This window comes from Colletotrichum scovillei, assembly GCF_011075155.1.
Source record: "Colletotrichum scovillei strain TJNH1 chromosome Unknown Contig00003, whole genome shotgun sequence".
In the NCBI taxonomy this organism is placed as follows: Eukaryota; Fungi; Ascomycota; class Sordariomycetes; order Glomerellales; family Glomerellaceae; genus Colletotrichum; species Colletotrichum scovillei.
The window spans coordinates 3,575,702-3,597,417 of NW_023336261.1; the positions used below are offsets into that span (position 1 = coordinate 3,575,702).

The 21,716-nt window shown below is 53.2% G+C and overlaps 6 protein-coding genes across 6 annotated transcripts; 3 read left to right on the forward strand and 3 right to left on the reverse strand.

Moving 5' to 3' along the window:
• Nucleotides 1-973: 973 nt before the first annotated feature.
• Nucleotides 974-2,781, forward strand: HER10_EVM0005838 (uncharacterized protein). Its single transcript, XM_035475442.1, has 3 exons — nt 974-1,578; nt 1,636-1,776; nt 1,832-2,781. The coding sequence occupies exons 1-3, from the start codon at nt 1,513-1,515 to the stop codon at nt 2,747-2,749; spliced, it is 1,125 nt and encodes a 374-aa protein (XP_035336072.1). The 5' UTR covers nt 974-1,512; the 3' UTR covers nt 2,750-2,781.
• A 1,145-nt stretch (nt 2,782-3,926) lies between these two features.
• Nucleotides 3,927-6,849, reverse strand: HER10_EVM0008532 (ATP-dependent protease La domain-containing protein). The gene is made up of 2 exons (XM_035478050.1): nt 4,442-6,849; nt 3,927-4,236 (listed from the first exon to the last, which is right to left on the reverse strand). The coding sequence occupies exons 1-2, from the start codon at nt 6,091-6,093 to the stop codon at nt 4,209-4,211; spliced, it is 1,680 nt and encodes a 559-aa protein (XP_035336309.1). The 5' UTR covers nt 6,094-6,849; the 3' UTR covers nt 3,927-4,208.
• A 3,359-nt stretch (nt 6,850-10,208) lies between these two features.
• On the forward strand, nt 10,209-10,956 carry HER10_EVM0009326 (uncharacterized protein; the record flags this gene model as incomplete). The annotated part of the gene is made up of 2 exons (XM_035478816.1): nt 10,209-10,443; nt 10,751-10,956. 2 exons carry the CDS (start codon nt 10,209-10,211, stop codon nt 10,954-10,956), a joined length of 441 nt encoding a protein of 146 aa, XP_035336383.1.
• Nucleotides 10,659-13,765, reverse strand: HER10_EVM0007910 (insulin-induced protein). Its single transcript, XM_035477450.1, has 2 exons — nt 12,003-13,765; nt 10,659-11,947 (listed from the first exon to the last, which is right to left on the reverse strand). The coding sequence occupies exons 1-2, from the start codon at nt 12,771-12,773 to the stop codon at nt 11,567-11,569; spliced, it is 1,152 nt and encodes a 383-aa protein (XP_035336259.1). The 5' UTR covers nt 12,774-13,765; the 3' UTR covers nt 10,659-11,566.
• A 2,048-nt stretch (nt 13,766-15,813) lies between these two features.
• Nucleotides 15,814-17,365, reverse strand: HER10_EVM0007272 (WD domain-containing protein; the record flags this gene model as incomplete). The annotated part of the gene is made up of 1 exon (XM_035476831.1): nt 15,814-17,365. Exon 1 carries the CDS (start codon nt 17,281-17,283, stop codon nt 15,814-15,816), a length of 1,470 nt encoding a protein of 489 aa, XP_035336207.1. The 5' UTR covers nt 17,284-17,365.
• A 362-nt stretch (nt 17,366-17,727) lies between these two features.
• Nucleotides 17,728-21,421, forward strand: HER10_EVM0011696 (uncharacterized protein). Its single transcript, XM_035481120.1, has 3 exons — nt 17,728-18,946; nt 18,995-19,092; nt 19,145-21,421. The coding sequence occupies exons 1-3, from the start codon at nt 18,040-18,042 to the stop codon at nt 21,329-21,331; spliced, it is 3,192 nt and encodes a 1,063-aa protein (XP_035336605.1). The 5' UTR covers nt 17,728-18,039; the 3' UTR covers nt 21,332-21,421.
• The last annotated feature ends 295 nt before the right edge of the window (nt 21,422-21,716 follow it).

Genomic DNA, 21,716 nt, shown 5'->3' on the forward strand with positions numbered 1-21,716 from the left:
CACAATCAAGAACAGACGGCCGGGGGTTCTCCTCGGTACAAGAAGTGGAATAAGGATCCATCCCGCTTTCAAAAGACCGACAGGCCGACAACCGTTTTCATGTCATCAGCCTCATCATCACTGATAATTTTGGTGGCTCGGGATGTCTCACAGCTAGACATTCTCTTACCTACATTATGTAAAGTCACGGCAAGCTTCAGCATGCATAATGACCCCCAAGACGCTAGAGTTCCAAGCATCAATGACCGGGCATGTGGGTTACGAAACTTGTTGTTGCAGGACGCAACCAATTTCCCGGGAGAAGGGCTCCTGGCACGATGGGACGAACGATGTCCTGGGTTAGCTCACCGGCGACAGCAATAGGGTCACCCATACCTCCGACGGTGGGCTTTGCCCTTGTCTTCCGCATCCGCAACAACGTCCTCCGAGAGATCAGGGAACCTCATCCGCATGTGGCCTGGTTGCTATTGAGCGTGGAAGGGAATCCAAGTCACCGTCTGGGGACCCAATATCAGCAAGATGAGTGTTGACAGACTAAGGTAAGGTAGCTTGTGCCTTTTCGAACATGAAAAGGTACGCATACGTAGGCACACCAGACTCTCGTCGATTAGAGCTCCTCGCAGGGGCTTACGGCCCTCGACAAGTCTTCCGTCCGACGCAATCGAGTTTCAGCTGAAGGACACCCTCTCAGTCGGCTTCATCCCAAGATTCCACGTTGGTCGCGATCCGATGCATGGAAGAAAAGGTGGGACTAAGGTAGAGCCAGAGACAGAGGGGAAATAGAAGAGGGGAAAGTGCCCTAGATACTGCCTACCGCCTGCTTGTCTTGCGCTCACCCCGTGCCGTATGGGAGGTGCGGGGTTACTTCCGGGGCTCACAGTGCATTCAATGTTCCTTCCTCAGGTCGTTGGCGCTAGGAGCTGTGATTGCTGTGGACGTGGCGCAACTGCATGGCCACAGCAGTCCGCATCTGCGCTTCGGCTGCTCATTGGTTGAGCTTCCCAATGTGTCTGATTGGTCAAAGTATGCGCCCCGGCTCCAGTCTCGCCTTCCAGTCGACGACAGAGAATCTACCTACCCTCACCGCAGGTACGTACCGGTTCATCGGGGAGGAAGGCTGGGGACCTGGCTGATTCAGACGTCAAACATTGGCGTTTTGTTGGTTGTCAAAGAATCAACTGCAACTTGAGCAACGATCCAGCGATTCACTTTTACCAAATCAACTTCAATCATCACATCAATCGTTTAACTAAGGAGGCTTTGACGGTCCCATTCTCTCCCACTCTTTCCACTGCTGAAGAGTTCACACAATCGACGGATACGGAAACGCCAGGCCTCTCTCAGTCTCTTCGACCTCATAATATCAAGTTTGACACATCCCCCTGAACGGCCAACTACACCATATCACTGTGTCGCGCCATTTTGACTTGGCATATCGATCCTACGCATTTGAAAACAACTCGTAGAGAAGTTGGCCATTGAACTCATAGCCAGCGGAGTCGCGTCGCTGCGATGGCAAACTCGAAGGCGGCGACTTCTGACTCTGCGGAAGCACTGCATGGACTTATAAACGATGTGGTATGGGACTTTTAGTAACTTTACATATGTGAACATAATGGCTGATCATATCTGCAGCTGATCCAAACAGGCAAGGCACTGAAGTCTCTTAGCAAAGATGGCAGGCATCAATTCCAGGCCCAGGTCTCTTTGCAAACAAAGATGCCAGAGATCATCGAGAGCTTCCACTGGAAACTGGATGATTTGGAGAGCGAGATAGTAAGTCACTCAAGTAGGGTTTCTTTCCTACGTCTAGTAGTAACACCGACGGCAGATACGGGCCAAGGCTGCGCTACAAAGAGATTTGGATCGTTTCCAGCAAGCAAGACAACCGGTGGAGCAGCCTGCGCCAGTCGAGGCGCAGACCAAATCACCCATGGCTATCGACCTCGACTCTTCATCTCGGGAGCCAACGCCTCCTGAGAATGAGCCCAAGATCACGGAGGCTACGGGTCCGCATAGGGTTCCCGCAGAACCGAGCACAGCACCATCAATGGCTCCGTTCCCTGACATGGGCGTCAGCTTCCAGCCAGCGCCCGAACCCAGTCCCCAAGTGAAGCAGGAGATGACACCTGCACCACCTGCTGCACCACCGGCTATGATGGCCCCCATGGGCGAGATCAAGCAGGAGTTAAAGACCGAGCCGCCAAGTTCGCAACCTCAACCTTCAGGTGCCCCAGAGGCGCCCATGGATGACTTGTTTGGTCTTGGTGACGACTCTGGAGGCGGTACTGAAGGCAACAACCCAGAGTTCCATTTCACGGATATGACCTTCAGTTTGGCGCCACCCAACAACGAGGCACCAGACCAAGCCCAGGTACAGGATGCGGCCATGGACATGTCATTCGGCTCCGGCGACATAGGCGGCGACCTCTTGTCGCTCGACAATCTCCTCCCTCCAGATAACGCTACAAAACAAGAGACTGGTGCAGCCCCGCCAGCCTCGGCAGGAGCAACAGCGTCGGCAGCCAACCAAGAGAAGCCAGTAGAAGCCAAGATGGAGAAGCAGGAGTCCACGAACCTCGACGATCTGTTCAACCTCGATGGGAACACAAGCATGGAGAACATGGACCTCGATATGAATATGGGTGGCGACGGGGGCGATGGTAACAGCTTCGATGACATGTTTTTTGGAGACATGACAGAAATGGAGCACGGCAAGTTTGACGATGCCTTTTTTGGGATTCAGTAAATTCGGGTTACCTCCGAGTTGTTTGTGCCGGCCGACATGACTCGGGCTCGCTCTTCTTGCTATTTATGAGGCGTCATGTATGACACTGAAGTACGGGGAATAGGGGGGGCCCACTGTAGAAAATCGACTTGATTACATCCACGCGAGTGTTGCAGGCCACTAGAAAGACCCTTTGAGCTAGCCATTACTTGGGGATTTCCCAGATGAAGAACGTTCTGGCAAAACTCCAAGTCAAGCATTGTGCAAGGAGACTGAAGAGCCGAGCCAATCTGTAGTTATGACATTGTTCTTGCATCCTGGTGACTATCCTACGTATAGGCTTTTCTTTGTCCGAATTGAAGACGGGGATCTCTCAACAGACCTAGCCTTTAACAGAAGCTTGATCACGGTGACGTGCGCACCTCGTTTACCCCAAGTCAAGCGTCTGAATTGTGATTTGGTTAATAATTGCAAGCACAGTTACTTCAGTCTCTGTTGGCAGTTTCTACTGAAGTCATCCACGAAGGTAATAGAGATCAGCACCATTCAGAAAGAAAGGTTAAGCAGCAGCAGCGTAAGAGATCGACAGTGAACGCTAACTCTGCAACGCTGGCTTTCTTAGGCAAAGCTATCTATGATTTCCAGTCCCGGACCGTTTCCGGCCAACTCGGACGCACCAGCCATCATTCATGTCCGCTGTCCGCTGTCCTGCTCCCAGTCGTCTATCTCTGCATCTCTGTATCTTTGGTACAGCTGCTATGGCGTTGATTTTAATCATTCCTGGCTTTCTTGTCAGAGCGCTTGTCGTCGAACATGTACTTGAAGCAGTGGAAAACATCATTTTGAGATGTTGATGATGATGGTGATGGAAAGTCAGTTGCTTGGTAAACGGCAAAATCGGTCGTGTTATGGCGAAGGAGGATGGATGTGTTAAGGTTCTAGTCCAAGTGAATGACGACCAGACATCTTGAGGAAGTCACGGGCGGTCGTAGACTTATCTAGTACGAATGAGGGTGCCAATGTCTTTTCTATAGAGTATTCCCCCTGTGGTGGCACTTGCTGCATATCCCCGGTTACATCGGGGGTGTCCTGCGAAGCATGACAATCACCAACAAAGCTGTTATCTTCGACACTGACCTGGGTGAGAGAGCATCTAGACGTCGACTTCAACTTAAATACATCGGTAACCTGAGCGAATTTGCATTCTTCAACTTCTGTTTGGCATGGTTCTCTAGTATACCTACATAGGCCAATTTGGTATCTGTATTGTGTCGTAATATAATGCCGTGAAGGATTCCTAGTACATGCCCAATGCTGCCATGCAAATGCGAGAATTTTATGACAACGGCCACCCCCGCATCCTAACATCCCAGTGGAAAGAAACCCTCGTAGGCCAAAACCTCGGCCTCCTCGTGGCCAACTTCAATTCATGTCTCTTGGGCGAGGCCTTCGGCGCCCGTAGCTGAGCTAGTCCCCAGCATCAGAAGATTCGGCAGTCTGAGAGGGACCTGAGCGGCCGTCAATAAGGGCCCTCCTGAAAGTTTCTGCACCTTAGCCCGTCTGTTTAATTGTCTAATAACAAGCAAACGGGGGCAACAATGACATCCGCACCGAATCTCTTGGAAAGATTTCGTACAGAGCGTCTGAACTGGTGCGGAAAAACTTCAAACAAAAGGGCGCAAAAGAAGAAAGCATCGGACAGGGATTACTCACCACCTGCTTGACTCCCATTCCAAAATCCAGCCGCAGCAGATCTTGAGTCTCTCTCTGACGCTTCGTGTTTCCAAAAGTTTGTACTTCTCGTACTCCTTGGCTGGCAGGATGCTGGCAAACCACCAAGGAAAAAGTGCCGGATCGTTGGGGCATTCCCCATAGATAGCCAGCATTCGTTGTGCCAGCCACGGCACGCTTTGTTGCCTCATTCTCTGCACAAAGGAAACACCCAAGGACAGAAGGTCGCTAGTTGGCATTGTTGAGAGGTCCTCGGGGGTAGTCGTAGGTGGTCTCGGCAAACTCGAGTCTTCGCTCTGATGTGTAGCGGCGCTTTCGTATCTTTCTAGGGCTTGTTGTGTCTCGGTTGCCTCTAGATCTTCTTCCTCCGCGATCGATATGTCGTCAATTCGTTCAATCTTCCCCACCAAATATCCATCCAATATGCCATGTCTGGTGATTCTAAAGCGTGATATGCCAGATGTCTCGATCAGGCTTCTGCCGTCTGCAAAGTACTCGGCGTTCACAATCCGTAAAAGGGTTCCGTATTGCACAAAGTGTGTGTCATTGGCCGTCCGGGGTCGTTGAGGTAGCACCATGCCGAAAGTCCGGTCGCCCTCCAAAGCTCGGCGTATCATCAGGCGATAGCGCGGCTCAAAGACATGGAGAAAGGTCGGCATCATTGGAAACGACAATGTGCAGACAAAAATGGGGATATCAAACTCCCGATGCCTGTTCATTGCTTCCGCCGCCAAAGCATCGCCTCTTGTGAGAACGGCATCGGCCCAAAAAGTCTGAATGATGGTTTTCAGACTCTCGTTTGATGGGCACGATTCCCGGTACAGCAGAGGGCTGACCGATAACCCTCGTCGACATATCGGACAGTAGGAGGAATGGTCCAACACGCGGTGTAAGCACGATCGACAGAAAGTGTGGCCGCAAACTGTCGTAAGAGGGTCGTAGAATAAGGCATAGCACACCTGGCAGTCCATTTCCGTGCGTACAGATTCCTTTACTTTGGAAAATGTCCTTGAGTCGATTGACGTAGCCTCATCTCCGAGTGATGAGACTTCGGCAAAAGTGACGGCTGAGTTGTAATCCAACTCGCCTGTATCTGCCAACGTATAGACTGCGAGCAGCGGGCCTCCTTTCACAACCCTCGCTACTTCTCCGTTGTCGTCGGTCGTATCTGACTGCCCAGCACCTGAACTGTTGATGATGACATGCGTGGATATCTCGGCTTTGGTGCTCGTCTCTTTCGCCTTCTCCATCTCGGCCTTGAAGTTGTTGACTGCCTTGGTGAGAATGACATCAACGCCACAATCGCCCACGGCATGGTTCTTCCCACATTCCGCATATGGGCATTCGAAGCCTTGTAATCTATTTGGCGTGGCGGGGTATGATATATTTTCTCGAGTGTGTGTTTCTGGGACGCATTGTTTACAGAGGCTTCGACCGCAAGGAAGTGTAATTGGCTCTTGCAGAGGGTGGGAGCATTTTCGGCATTGTATCAGGCGAATGACTTCTCGAATTTGTTCGCCCTCCAGTGGCCGTTCGACAGTGCCATGATCCTTTTCGTCCTCGGCTTCGTGTACCGGGTTGGACGTCAGGGCCGATGGTCTGCTCTCGACGACTCGGGGTTGGTCGGAGGACATGAAGCCGTCTCCACCAGCTCGGTGCTGGCACAGCTTAGGTAGATGTCTGTATGGGTTCGCGGCCGGTTCGTTTCGTAAGTAACCTTTTTTCCCCTAGCACAATCCTGCTCTCGTGGTATATAATGGACTTGTCGTCGGTGAGTCGAGATAGTTAGGCGAAGTGCCGCCGAGATCGAGTGATGGAGGATGGCTATGTATTTCGTGTAGCCACCTGAGCGTATGTAAGATCCAGCAAAAAAGAGACGGGGGGACAGTGACCAGGGGTCATATATGCGGGATCACCAGGGCTGCAGAGGTTCCAGAAACGAGCGGATCTCATGATGCGCCTGAACGAGATCAAAAGCGGACAGGTGAAGAGAGACCGGCAAAGCTAGTAGACCGAGGGCCGGAGCTAGAAGCTGGAGAACTGGCGGGATGCATGTACCGGGCCAGTGTCTGTCGCATAGAAAGAGTACGTTTGGGGGCGCGAAGGTAACGATGGTGGATAACGACTGGCAGGCGTCATACATTTAACGTCGAGTTACCAATTCGCTGGGCGGCTGGACGGTTTAGGAGGGGTGCGTTCGGGGGATGGTGTGGCCGTGCAATGAGGTCAATGAAATTAGAGAGAAAGGCAGAGGTGGGCTACGATTGGGGAGCCATGGGAGCGACATCTCAGCAACAAGCAGGAAAGAACAATGAGAGGAAGCAGCAAGAGAGCCGCCCCCGGACAGCGCCAGGCCCGGCGGTCCATGTCGAGATTCCAAGGTCATGTCAAGTACCGGTACAAGTTGCGAAGTTCGCGGCAGGCGACGACGCATGGGCGGGCTCTTGTGGCTCTTTCCCAGATGCCCTGGACGGGGCCCCTTGCGCCTAGACCCAACCGGGTTTAGCGGGCTGTTGTCAGTAGCCAAATTTCTAGGCTAGTTGTGACGACACTTGGAGTCTTGGACACCACGGGGTCCAATAGAGGCGGGCGAGGGAACCTGAAGCGTGAGTGCGAGAACGGGAGACCGATTGGGACAACATGGCTCAATCAGTTTTTGTTCTCCGTGCCTAGTGCATTTTCTTTCTAGATTTTCCCTTCTCAACGGCTGTGCGGCGGGCTGATCGACTGTGGGCTTACCTTACCTAGGAGCTACGAGCTGCCTTTGGTTTCTACCGGCACTAACTGTTCTTTTGATCTGCAATTCCCAGTAGCTGGAAACTCTGTGATATTTGTGGAGCAGTGTTTACGCACATTTAAACTCGGTAGATGTCCTAGATCTTCAGCTCGTCTCATGTGCTCAGAGACGCTTAATCGGGTTGTTTTTGCCTCTTGCCTCGAATTGATGGAGGGGTCGACTGCCTGATTTGTTTTGAGGGAGCCTTAGAACTTAGACAACCTGCCTTGTGTTATATGAGTTTTGCCTGTCTGACACTGTCAGTTGGTACTCGCAAGTTTACAGAGATACAGACCTGTGGTATGACGCAATTCAGCATCTTGTTGCCCCTCTTTTGGATATCTGAACTGCGGGCTTGCTGGAAGGTGCACACGCGCTGTCGGGACTGCTTACCTCAGCAAGACATGAGACAACACATGCCACGTGATGTTCGGAGGATGGCCCGCCTCCACGAGTCCCTCTGCTCTTGTCTGTTCTGGTCCGAATCCCGGCCGGGACGCATTGCAGGGCAGGCGATCTATCGACTTTACGGCAAGACACAAGCAATCTCTCGTATGTCGTGGGAAAAGATTCAGTAACCGTAAATCTGCAAGGGACTCTCCATCTCCCCAAACCGTCCAACCAACAATTTCCGAAAGGTCAAAATCCAAAATACCACTGTGGCCGGCAACCTACGAGTACGACTGCCACACCGCAAAATAATACCACGTACCTAGGTATTCGTGGCGGCCGCAGCCAGATCTCGATGCGGACGAGACCCAGGACCCTGACATCAGCAAGCATGGCCATTCACCACGCTTCATCCATGCCGACAAGTACCGCGACTTTGCGAGTACCACTGGGCGGACGCCTCTGTCTCTCATCAGGGAAACTGGAGGCAACAATGTGCCCGTGGCCGGTATTCCCACACAAAACTGCGTTTTTTCCTCCCACCTCGATGCTTGAGTCGGACGAAGATGAGCCTTCTGGAAAGTGATCGCAACTGCTTTTAACGATCCCGCTCGATTCTATTGTAGCCGACAATCGGCGCTAGCGCCTGCACGTACCCAAGACAGCGCAAACATGCCCGGGTAAGCCAGGGTCCAGCGTTTTTGCCAGCGCCTTGTTCGCTGCCGCGCCCACTCAGATGCAGCTCAGCTTCTCAGATCCAGTGCGTCATGACACTTTGGCTACTTTTCGCCCCTGCCTTTCACGCCCGCTGCTTTCTGTACCTCTCGCTCAACATCGAAGCTCTGGACTTGTTGTCTATTTTCTTCTCGGCAATCTAGGCAATAAGTCGCCCTGTTAGGTCTGAGGAGCGCAGAACTGACTTATCCTTCGGGCGACCGTGTCTCGGATTTCTCCCTCTCAGTCTCATGAGCATCTGCAACATGGCTTTTTGCCCAACTCGGTTTCAGCTCTGGCAAGTCCTCATTGGCTCTAGACCTAGTCCTCGATTCCCATAATTCCTAGTCCTGGTCGTGGTTACTAGTCGTCAGCCTCGGGTCTTGACTCTTGACTGATCGCAGTCCTAACACTACTAGACAATGGGGCTGCTCATCGCTCACGAAGCCTAACAAATGTAAGTAGTGCCCCGAGCAACTAGCCTCTTTGGTCGAAGCCTGCGGACAGCAGGATCTCGATTCAGCCTTGCTCAAGCAATGTAGTGGCGTAAAGTCATGAGGCTACTCACATACCGCTCGCTTCCTGCATACTAGCTAGCTGCTGTTGAGCTTTTCTGTGGTTGCCACTCAGCTAGCCGGTCGTGCGCCTGTCCCTGGCCCCAGACGCCTTGCGTGGCCGTTACCGCCGCCAGTCATATTCACCTCACAGATAGTCGATGTTGCCAGGACCGCGGAGTCTGGCTTGCCGGTAGTAAGTGTTTGTTGGACGCGCTACCACCTTGCGAGGCAACGAGAGTCGTTTGATGGCTCGAGTCCGACTCTAGAGTAGCGCAATTCGCACTGCACCTATGCCCGGAACAGAAGTGCGAGGCGAAAATCTACCGAGTATCAAAGCCTCCAACTGTTCCGCAGTTTTAACTTCTCATTGGGCTTTGTCGACTAAATCCTCAGCCACTGGTGATAATATGTGATAAGTAATCACTGCGGGCGTAAGTTGCTGTAAGACTACCGTATTGTTACACCACAACTTTCATCTCCATGGTCGGAATATCTGCATAGCTCGGCCAGAAGAGAACAATGTCTCGGTACCACGAGAAAAAGGAGAAATACCAAAGCATGCACGAACTAGGCGCCGAGGTTCTCTAAGAAATTAGGAACCAGTCGGCTTTGTGGCCAATACCATGTTGCATAGACTGTATGATGTTAGTTTCTGTGTAACCACGCAACCTACCTCTCTTGTCTGTTACGGGATCGTCATATGGACTCTGCAACTGAGCTTCCAGTTTCAGAGCAGATCTTCGGTTCTGGACCAGCCATTTGACCCCATGTTTGCCCATCAACCCCTCGAACCCCTCCATTCTATCCATCTCGAGGGTACATAGATGCCGCCATTTGAACCCCACTCGCCATTCTTCCCCTCATCAGCCAAAAAAAAAACAAAAAAACGCAACCTAATTCGAGTTGAAGCTGTGGCTTTCTTCTGCCTTTTGGTTGCCCAGCCGAGTCTGTGCGATTGGAAAACATGCCACAATAACGCGGCAACGCGTTCCAAACCCTTGCTTACCCTCACCGACAACTCACAGAAGAGGAAACTTTCCATGTGACAGTTTATTGACATGGAGGAAGCTTTCGGAGGATTTTTCCTTTCCTTTTTTCCCCTCTTCTTCTTTCCCTACTCTACTAATTGACCGACATTTGCGGACTCTAGTATACTTGCTATAGCTTTTTATCCAAAGCCAAGTCTGGAACTCCCATATTCAACTCAACAGCTTTACTTATCCTACACCGCAGCTCTTCTCCTCCCGCTTGCTTCACTTCCCACATCAGCGTTGAACATACTTCCCCTCACGTCTTCCCTATCGTACCCATCATGTCTTCCCTCAGCCTCCCCTCCCCCGAGCACCGAGCCAAAATCATTGAAAAGTTCACGGAGCTCATCGACGCCATCGAGGCCCACCCGGCCTGGAGCCCGCCGAACCCCCACAAGGGTCTTTTCCACGTCTGGGACTACGTCAACCGCTCCCGGTACATCATGACGGAGCTCGACCACATCCGCGACGGCGAGCCCGTGCGGTATCCGGAGCAGATCCCTCAGCAAGATATCGGTTAGGACCAAATTTTTTTTGTTTGTTGAAATAACATGATCCCCGCCCAGGTGCCAGTCACTGCACATGTTGTCCCTTTTCTTGACGACCTCTAGGTAATTGAGGTTGGAAAGAGATGTGGTGACGGACCCCGTACCCGAGCCCACCCCTCCCTCCGAGCCGCGCAAGTGCGCGCGCGCGGGGGCCAAGCCGGCGGCACGGAGAAGTTGGAGTGTGGGAGGAGTACGGATACGGATAAGGAGGAGGGGGAACCAAGGAGGGAGAAAAAAAAAAAAAAAAGAGGAGCCCGCATTGCTGACATGGAGAGTGACACTCCCAGGCGTACCAGGTCGCAGCGGCCCCGACGCAGCCGCCGAGTCCTTTGTCGACGTCTGCGGCCGATCGGCGACGGTCAACGAAATGATTGCCAACCCGAAGCTGCTCACCATGATTGGTCTCCCGCAGGTGGATTACGGCAACGATATCGTTTCGAGATCGCAGGCGGTTGTCGATGTCTTGAAGCAGGCCATCTGAAAGGGAAAAAAAAGGTGGTGTGGACTTGGAAGAAGGAAAGGGGTTACATCGTCGGCACACATTGAAAAGGCAAAAAGAAGCGAAAGAAATTGATTTGACATTGGCCGGATTTGCCGTCAAGGAGCTTGGAAAGATTGGGAAATTTTGAAATTACTACAAATAGAGGCAAATGCGGGAAATGTAGAAGGATACAGCAAACAGTGAGAAGAAGAGCCCGCTTTAGAGGAACACTGCGGTCAAACCTCACTGGTACGAAGTCGGCTTCATACACGTTGGAAATTGATACACCGAGATCAGAAGGCTTAGGCAGCATCGGTGTGATGATACGAGTTGGAATCCTAGTGTCGTGGTCCCAAGCACGAGAAGGTACACCAGGGCAATGCTTGGTTTATTGCCAGGGACAGCCGCTTAGCATAGCAGCATGTCTCGACGCTGGGAATATCATTACGCTATTCAGACCAAATACAGTTCAGAATACACCCCTGGAATGGATATTCGTATCAATACGGATATGCCCCTTTTAACCGTTTCCAACCTTTCCAAGAATACAAAGCTTAGGACACACTCATGACCCGAAATGATACAGTTTCCTTCATGACAGACGGTCTTGTCATCTGGTACCAGCCCATCGGCCACGCGCAGACGCCGACTTGTTCAACGCCAATCGTCTGCCAATGTTGCCAAAGCAGACGCAGCTGCAGAACAAGACACTGAGCATCCAAATGCCCGTCTCAATAGTTTCCTGGCTGGCAAGCCCACCGAGAGTGATGGGCTCCGAGTAGGCCCGCTCCGACTCGTTCCGGTAGGTCAGAGATGATGGTGTAGGCATCACATCTGGGTTGATGCCGAGGAGTACAGCCGATCCCGCCAAGCCCACAGCGGCCGAAAGCAGAAACCCAGGTTTCGAACGGTCAATCAAGTACCACAGAAATGGGTTAACGAGCGCCAAAGTGAGAGACACCTGGAGGGTAGATGCCCAGGGAAGTTTTCGCTGCCCATTGTTAGTTTTTCCAATTCGAAATTCACTTGCACACGGATACACTTACAATGGCGAATACAATGCCAACAAAAGCGCCTATGCTGCGGACAACCACAGCCCAGTCCTTTACAGGGCTGACATCTTCTGGTGATGGGCTGCCGTTCGTCTCCTCCAAAACTACCTCCTCCTTTCCAAACGTGTCCTCCCATACGCCATCGAACCAAGGGAGGAGGCCGCCTAGGCCAACGCCAGACAAGCCCCATAATGTAAGATACTGCCAGTCATAGCCGGGCTTCATCATACTGTCGACCTGGAACGATGAGAATCTGTGCTCATTTTGCAACCTCGTGACCATTAGTCCGTATCCCATGCCGATCACAAAGAGAAGTGCAATGCGGGACAGGTTGAACAGGGCCGTGGTTGCTGTTGAGGGCGGCGGAGTCTTCGCTCCACTTCGGTACGAGGACCGGCGACGCAAGAGATTGGAGCGATCCTTCATGAGTTCGAATGTGGTGTCGTCAACATTGGCCCTCTTGATAGGTGTTTGCGCCCCAGTACCCCAGGGGGTCTCTGGCTCATCTCGCGAGTCTCTGCCGTATGTGGTTGGCGAGTAGATCCCAAACAGCGTCGATGCGGTCATGTTAAGTACCGACTGGGCGCGAGGTATGGAGCCGGACTCTGAAGACGTTGTTTGGGCATTGTGCAGTCTCGACAAATCGAAATCAGGGTTCGGACTGGGGGAAGACGAGTTCTCTTCTGGAGGAGTCGGAGCAATATGATTTAGTTCGAAGGGACGGCGAGGGATAGGCCTTATAAGACGGGGGCCGTCGTCGGACATGTTTGTAGTTCGTGGAGTAGCGGGGAAGAGAAGGAAGCGTCGGAGACTATAGGACACAATCAGTCAGAGGGCTAGTCGGCGAGAGGGTGTAGGGCTCAGTTATGTGCTCACAGCAAAAGCGAGGGTGCAGGCTCGGGCTCCGGATGGCAGCGAGGTTCAATGTCTACGTATAAGAGTGCCCAGACGGTCCCCGCATTCGACTGTGCGAAAGGTGTTGTTGTCGTCACAGGTTAAGTTCAGACGAGGAGGGAAGTGTCTCGCCTCACGTGGGCTATGGGGTTTGCCTTGGAGCTAAGATGATGAGAAATTCGGACGAACAGAGGTAAGTCGAAGGAGGTTGGAAAGTGGTGGTTGTGTAGTACTATAAGCAGCCAGGGTCGTATATTTTGTTGGGAAATGCGACGGGTGAGCGTGGAGCGTGAGAGGTCGAGGTCGAGTTGGTTCGGAGGAACTGATGCAAGACAACCCTGCCACAGGATGTCGTGGGAGTTGGTGGTGGGTGGAGTGGAGGGACGGCGAAGAGAGGAAAGAACCAATATGCGTGTACCGGGGAAAGAAAGCAGTCGAGACGACCAGCTATAAACAGACGGGAGTGACGAAAATGGGCACAAGGCGTTAGGTTAGGGTGACGGGAGTGAAGGAGGCGGCGACGGCGGCATCATCTCTTAGAGGTCAGTTCGCTGTGGCTTGCTGGCGTCCGTGGCAGACGAGAGTAAGCAAGGCGCGAGGGTCTGTTCTTAGCGGCCGTGAGTCTGCTGCATGTAAGGTAGGTAGGTAGGAATACTGGCGTGTTTCTTTATGCGCGTCTCTGGTCCGGAACGACGACGGCTACGACCAAGGACGAGACACGAACGGTAAAACAGATGCGGGCAACAGACGAGAAGAGTGGAATCGCAGCGTGATGGTGGTGTGGTCTCTGCGCTGTGTGGCTTGGTGAATAAACAGCAACGGACAAGCAGGTTGGAAGAGGTTGCATGGGAGTTAGGAGCAGGAGAGAAAAGCGAGAAGAGGGGAGTGGAGGTGACTGGGGAAATAGGAATATTCACATGTCTGGACTTTTGCACATTTGGCATTGAGGTGCCCGTTTTGCAGGGACGAAGTACATTTTGTTTTGAGTGCGGATACTCGTTCTGTAGGTCGTAAATGTATATTCGTACCTTGCCTCGTACCTGGGGTACTTTCAGAGGGAGTAGCTATGGAGACCTACCCATGTCTTTGCGGCTTGCCTGCACCGCAACGTACTGCGTACATACCTCTCTGTTCTGCATCCATACCTACCTACGGCATTTTAGTCGCCTCCAACGTGTGAGGCTTGCATTGCTTTCTCCTCTCTGGAATCTGTATGCATATGCACCTCACCTGCCGTCGACTGGACCGCCGTTGCAATCGTTGATAGTGCACATTAAGGTATAATGAGATGGTGCTGATGCTGATATGCTGCGTGACCACACTGACCTTACGGACCGGGGACCGGAAGGTAGCTTGCCAAAAAAATCTGCAGTTTTCACACACACCTTTTCGTACCTGCACACAATTAAACAGTCTTTTCCCCCCGCTGTTGAGCATTGGCATCCCTCGGATTGGCGAGCAGCGAAAAGAAGCATGCCCGGGCATATGAGGCGGGAAGCTAGGGGACTCCAGGTCCGCCAAGCCCCAACTGCATGCAAAAGCTGTGTGTCCTAGTGGGGCCACATGACTGGGTGCAAGGAGCGTGCAGCAGGCGCGGAAGGTCCCCTCGACGCCAGAATTGGCTCCTGAAATGACATTCTTGACCTGCTGATTCGCCGCTACCCCACACTCTGCTAGCCCGTCACCCCGTTTCGCAGGAGCACCAAGCTGCACCACAGCGCTGATCGCTCCCGGCCAGCCAGACCGGTACACAAAGTGGAAGCGGCTGACCGCGTTTCTTTCCCCTCCAGTGCCTCCAAAACCCACCAGTGCGATCCCGTGACAGTACCAGCTAGGTAGCTCTCCGCTCTTTCCTTCACCTGAGAACCAGTCTACCACAGACGTAGGCAGTAAGAGCCGCGAGAACACCCTTGCAAGCGTGACCGAACGCCACCCTTACCTCCCTGCCAGCTTAGCTAATGCTCGATACTCGGCGTGAAGAGGGGCTATTGACCGTTTCCGAGCAGTCCGCGTATTCAGACATGTTCCTTGATCAAATCCCAGGAGAACGAGGGGGGATACAATGGAGATGGAAAGTCGCAAGTTTGTGTCATGACTAAGACGCAATTGTTAGACTTAAGCCCAGCAGGACTCTCAATCAGGGCAAGGTAGGTACCGAAGGTCCAAAGGGGGGCGGGGGGAAGCGGGAAGACGGCGATAGCCTTGCTTCCCGTGGACCGTCGGGGTCTAATGTCTTGCCGGCTATTGACCCTCACACCATTTCAAGTCACTATTTTCAGAGACACAAACAAGAAATCCGAGTTATATCACCTATCAGTGATCACTCAGACATTGCACGCTCGAAGCCACGCCTACGAAGAAAACTTTGAACACGACTCTTGACACGCGTGGTATTCCTTACTTTCTCGTGTCTCTAGATTCGGCACATGTCTTGTCAATTCCGTCCATTCCCCATGTTACACTAATCAAAGTAGTCAGCCCGTTCTGCAAATATCTCGGACTTCTTAGCCTACCACGCCTTCATGGCCCATCACCACCAAGCTTTGATCCGAAGCCGTAGCCAAGATCAAACCCTCGGACCTTCAACCCATCGAGGCCGTCGACGCACCTCCGCAGTAGCTGTAAACGCCCGTGCCAAAGAACAGAACTGGGGATTGGCATGCAAGCTGCAGACTAATACGAGACACGTCTGATGCCGATCAGCGGATTGCCGCACAGGCCAGTTTGAGAAATCAACGACCCGACGCCCGGTAACGGTAAGTCGGAGCCGTCTCTCCGACCGCCGTTTGAAATCCACACTTCTCTTCGGTCGGAATGGACCTCTACAATGCCCGAGGAACTGGAATCGACGCGATAATTGCTATTACACGGATATCTTGAATTATCATTGCTATTGCATAGTTGTTGTAGTCTACTCTTCATCGTCGTCATCCTCAGACTCGTCAGAGTCCTCATCCACCTCGTCCTCGCTCTCCTCCACTCCCTCTGGCCGAGGGATCATCGTGAATGCCGCTACACATGTGATGCGGTTGTTTGTGCTGTAGGTTCCCAACAATTTGCCAGCCTTCTCGCCCTTGCCGGCGGTGAGTTCCTTTGCGCCAATCTTCCAGACTCGCAACTTGCCATCACTGCTGCCAGCAACCACCAGCAGTGCCGTGGAATCACCCTCCTGGATTTGCAGAATAGCCGTGTCTTTGATGCGGCCAACAACACCGTCGTCCTTGCCCCCGATCTGAGCGACCAACTTGGCGCTCGACAGGGTCTTGTCTTCTGATTCGGGCTTCTTCAAGTCGTCTGCCTTGGTAGAGAAGAACAAGACCCGTCCATCCTCGGTGCACACCGTCAATAGGCTTGACTCGGATTCGCCGTCGACGGTGATGTAGGAGAGGTCGTGGATCTTTGTCCGCGTGTCGGGCATGACACGGCATTTGGGAACACTGTCCATGCCAAAGACAATAACGTCTCGGTCGAACCCAACCGCGAATTCGTCCTCATCCTCTGTCTTTCCCCAAACTACTCTCCGTCCCTCTCCTGTAGAATGTCTTCCTTCTCCAACCTCCTGCAACATGCTGCGATTGAAGTTCAGGACACCGGCCTTCTTGCCAGTGACAAGATTCCACAGTCGCATACACCGCTCGCCCTTGCTGACGCTGATCATCAACTTCATGCTGGGGTGAATGGCGAAGTCGTTGACACCGGATGGCGCGCCGCCAAAGGGCGCGGTGTCACCGCTGGGTCTGCCCGAGGCCTGGGCTATCGGTGCCTTGATAGTCGACAAGACGGACCAGTCCCTCGTTCTCGCGACAGCAATTGTGGAATCCTCGCTCGAGGAAAGCAGCTTCGATCGGGTAGGGAATGATAGCTTGGTGATGCTCGACGAGTGGTGTAGTAACGTTCCCAGTTCTCTGTTCTTGGGGTTCTCGAGAATGGGACGAGCGGAGACGGCGGAGAGGGCGTCCTGGTTCTTGCGGTTCGGGGGATGCGCCGAAAGGTTGTAGAGGTTGATGCGCTCGTCGGTGCTGCCAGACGCCAACAGGACCTTCTGGCCTTGGCCGGGGATGGGTGCTGAGAGAGGGGATAGGGCGATGCAGCGGATGGCCGAGGTGTGCGCAGAGAATAGGAAAGTGTCAGCGAACTCGACCTTGCCCTCTGGCTTGACTGTCGCAGTAATGCCATGGAGAACTCGGTCGTAGGAGCCGGTGACAATCTGTATCGTCACCTCTTCGGCGGGGCCCGTCACAGTTGTTGTTTCCTTCGCCTTAGACGCTTTTGACGGCTTAGAGGTAGAGCCATTGGTGTTTGCTTTTGTCTTCTTCGAGGGTGCTGCCTTGGATGCGGGAGTCGCGTCCACGATCTCGACTCTCTTTCTTTTGGCTACCATTTTGATTTTCTTCGTTGTCGTTTTGTTAGGCCTGCGTAAGTTTTCTAGCGTGCAAGATCAGATCAAAAAAGTTGCAGCTCTGCAGCGCAAAGCGGCTCGAGACCCAGGCAAAGACCAAAAAAAAAATTATCGAATCGATAAAACATGTTATCGTTATCTGATATCGATAAGACGGCGTGGGTAGCTGAATCTACCCCACCAACGAATCTGGATCTCTGCCTGAACCTTTACGGGATCAGACGAGCCTCACACTTGGTGCCGTCTGGCGTGCTTCTCTGGCACAGCTGCCCAGCCAATGACAGCATGTGCGGTGCATTTACCCGACACTTCCCCGACTGCATTGCGAAACATGGAACAGGGTGTGCCAGGGTCTTGGTGACTTCCCAAGGCCTTTATGCCAGCGCTCCACCACTAACAGCGACCGAGGGACACTCCATACCTGCGAACTACGCACTACGCAAGTCCAAGTTCAGGTCCAACTGGATGGCAACCTAGAACCAACTCCTCCAAGACACCAATATACACCATCGATACCATCAGCACCCAAGAATGCCTTAATTGTTCCTTGCTCGGGTCGCAAACGCTCGTCAATGTCACTTTCGCTCTTCTGTTACTCCCGTGCTTCCTCACCGTCTAGCATCTCACCGACCTCGACCTCGACCTCCTCCCGCTGACCCACGACATTCTCGGTCTGACTGAACACTCCGGACGGCCACAATACCTACCGACGACACTTTTCAAAGCCATCTAGCCGACATGGCATCCTATGGCCATCATATGCCCGCTGCGGCCCCTCGAGCTGCCCACCCTGCCACCTATGGCGCCCCAATGCCTGCCCCTGTGGCCGCGGCGCCTGCCGGCACCTTCACGCCCGGAACGAAGATACAGGTCGGAGGTCACAGGGTAGTAATCCAGAAATACCTATCCGAGGGAGGCTTCGCACACGTTTACCTGGTAAAGCTCCCGAAAGCTGTCGATGGCACCGACATGGCTGTCTTGAAAAGAGTCGCTGTTCCCGATAAGGAGGCTCTGCGCAGCATGCGAATCGAGGTCGAGACTATGAAGAGGCTCAAGGGCCATCGCCCTATCGTCACATACATCGATTCCCATGCATCAGAAATGCGAGGAGGGGGATACGAGGTGTTTCTACTCATGGAATTCTGCAACGGAGGCGGACTCATCGACTTCATGAACACGCGTTTACAGCACCGCTTGACCGAACCCGAGATCCTCCACATTTTTACCGACATAACAGAAGGTGTCGCCTGTATGCACTACCTCAAGCCACCGCTACTTCATCGCGACTTGAAAGTCGAAAACGTTTTGATCCTGAGCAATGGTTCACAAAAGCGTTTCAAGCTTTGTGATTTTGGATCTGCTGCTCCGCCCAAACCCGCGCCCCAGACCGTCGTCGAATGCAGACTCCTAGACGAGGATGTCCAGAAGCATACCACCATGCAGTACAGAAGTCCAGAGATGGTTGATGTCTACCGGAAACAGCCCATCGACGAGAAGTCGGATATTTGGGCTTTGGGCGTTCTCTTGTATAAGTTGTGCTACTATACAACACCCTTCGAGGACCAGGGACAGCTGGCCATTCTCAACGCGAGCTTCAAGTATCTCAGCTACCCTGTATTTTCAGACCGGCTGAAGAAGCTTATTGGTGAGTAATGAGAGACATTAGCCACGCCATGATAACTAACAGAAGTAGCATCCATGCTGCGCGAGAGTCCTCAGGCAAGACCAAACATCTACCAGGTCCTCCGTGAGGGATGTGCGATGCAAGGGCGTGATGTTCCGATTCATGATGTAGGAACCTTGTTTTACAGGCATCATGGCCATGTGACTGACATTTGCACAGATCTATGCCGGAAAGCAGCCCTCTACTCAACAGAGCAGACCTTCTGCTACGGAGAAGCCCCAACAAAAAGTCGGCGCCGTCTTCTCCCCGCCTGCTCAGCAGAAGGAGGCCATTCCCGACATTGTTCCTATGAGAAGAGGAAGGCTGCCGGCCGCTACCCAACAACCTCAGCCTGCCCAAGCGACTAAACCAAGCCCGTCTCCTATGAGAGTGACAAACGGAGATCCTTTTGCCGCTCTAGATGCGCCCGCTACCAGTGCTGCGGCGGCGGCGCCATCCACAGCTATGGCGGGGGATGTTGATGAATTTGCGTCTAGATTCCCGCCTGTTGACCAATTCTCCATCCTCCACGAGCATGGTACAAAGTTCAATTTCGACTCCCATACACCGCCCCCAACACAGCAGCAGAGAGTCCCGGTCCCGAGGTCTGCCGACAGGTCGGCGGAGCAGTTCCCGACATCCCATTCCACACCGAAGCACCAAGAACAGGCCAGACCGAGAACTGTCGCACCAGCAGTCACTGCTTCCTACCCGCCGCCAATGGTCAAGTCGCCTCCCCCAGGTACAGTGGGACTCACCAAGACAGCATCTGCTCCTCCAAAGCCAACGGAGATGAGCAGAGCGCACGCCATCATTAATAAGAACCCAGAACTGCAGGCGATCTCTTCACAGACCAAGCCGCAGTATCAGCCTCAGCCACAGCCGTCGAGATACGTGTCAACTGGGACAATGACAGCTTCCCCTCCACCTGAACACAAGCCTCCGCAAGCGATGCCCGTGTGGAAGGTACCTACGACAGATCATCACCGGTCTACGAGCCTCCCCCGTCAGCAAGATCAGGCTCTACCGTTGCGCCCAGGGAACGAAGAGGGGTCGCTGCCTCGCGCTCCCTCTTATCAGCTGCGCCCAACGCATGTGCGACATCCATCATCTTCTCGACCGTCGCTTGAAGGAGGTCGGCCAAGTTTGGAGCTCCTCGATGCGAGTGCCCAGTCGAGAAGATCCATAGATGGACGCCCGCGCCCCGTAAGCACTCATTTGGAATCAAATCTAGATTTTCTGCGAGAGAAAGAAGGCTCCTCGAAGCCTCTTCCTTCTCCCAGTCTCATGTCCCCCAAGTTCCCCGAGAGGGTGCCATCTCCTGCAGTAGCAGAGCCGGAAGAGGAAGCCCCTATCGAGTCCAATGTGGACTTCTTGCGCAGTATGGAAGAGTCAGACTCGAAGAAGCGAGACTGGCACTCCAAGCATGGCAAACGCGGAAGTCTTGGCTCTCTGTCCGGGACGAAGAGTATGTTTGCTGGCAAATTTGGAGATGCATTCAAACGTTTCGAGGGAAACCAGGCACCACCATCGGCTCGGACTCCGTCGCCACTCAAGCAGCTCGAGCGGGGTAGTGCGCTGGACCCCATTGAGGGATCGGAAGCCACCGATGGCCGAACCGACGATGGTAAAGGCTTGGAAGAGACCGAGGATATGACACCGGCAATGAGACGTGAGGTGGAGCGTTTGCGCCTTGAAGAGGAAGAACGTCGTGTTGAAGCGGCAGCAGCAGAATATCGCCAAAGATTCACCAACCAAGCACCAGGTTCCGGCGGTCCCGGATCGCTGCCAAAGAGCATTGGAGGCGTTTCTCGGGCTGTCAGTATCCAGAACAGGGTTCAAAATCTGCTGAGTGAGGGCCAGAAGTCTTCAGTCCAAGTTCCGCGCACTGCTCAGGGGTACGGCATCTACACAGATACATCCTCGCCCACCAGCAGGGACAAGCAGCTTCCCGATATCCCCAGGAAGCCAGTGGGCGGCGCCAAACCTCGCCCCATGACGCCGTCAAACTCCTCAGATGTGATGGTTAACAAAGTACGGCCCTCCGCAAATGAGCCTGTCCCAACAGCCGGACGGTCTACACCGGGGCCGAGACCAGTCGCACCTCGGAAGCCAATGCACCTGAATAGCTTGCCAACTGGCGGCAGACCGGGCTCGCCGCCTAAACAGCCCCACCCGTCGCAATCTATGTCTTCTGAGCATCTCGTTGGTGTGGGACTGCCCAGGCGACCGGTGTTGGAGATGTCTGCCAAAGAGAAGGATGACTACGTTCAGGATTTCTCAAAGCGTTTCCCTAGTTTGGGCTCGATCGAGATGGTGGAGAGAGATCTCGCAGCAGAGGCGGGCGAGCAGCGAACTAGTAGATAGAGAGGCTTGGTTTAGCTGGTTACAACATCAGCCAGGCCGTTATAGAGACGGAGATGGTTTTGGCTTTCTAGAATTGAATGTACACACTGGACAAGCGAGCGCATTGATCGCCACGATTCCTGGATTTTATCTTTCATTGTGCGAACAGCGCTGTGCTGAGTCGAGGCCCCCCTCCCTTCCAATAGAACACTTTCTTGTACATATGATTACTGGAGACGTCTCGTAGTTGAAGAAAACAGTTGCATCATGACTCTTGGTCCCAATCTTAGTGTGCATCCGCGTTCGTTCCCTTGCACGAGAATTCTCCGGCAGGGCATCAATTGTCAGTGTAGACCTTAGACCTTAGACCTTCGTACGATTCTTGGGAGTGAAGCTCAGCGTCATG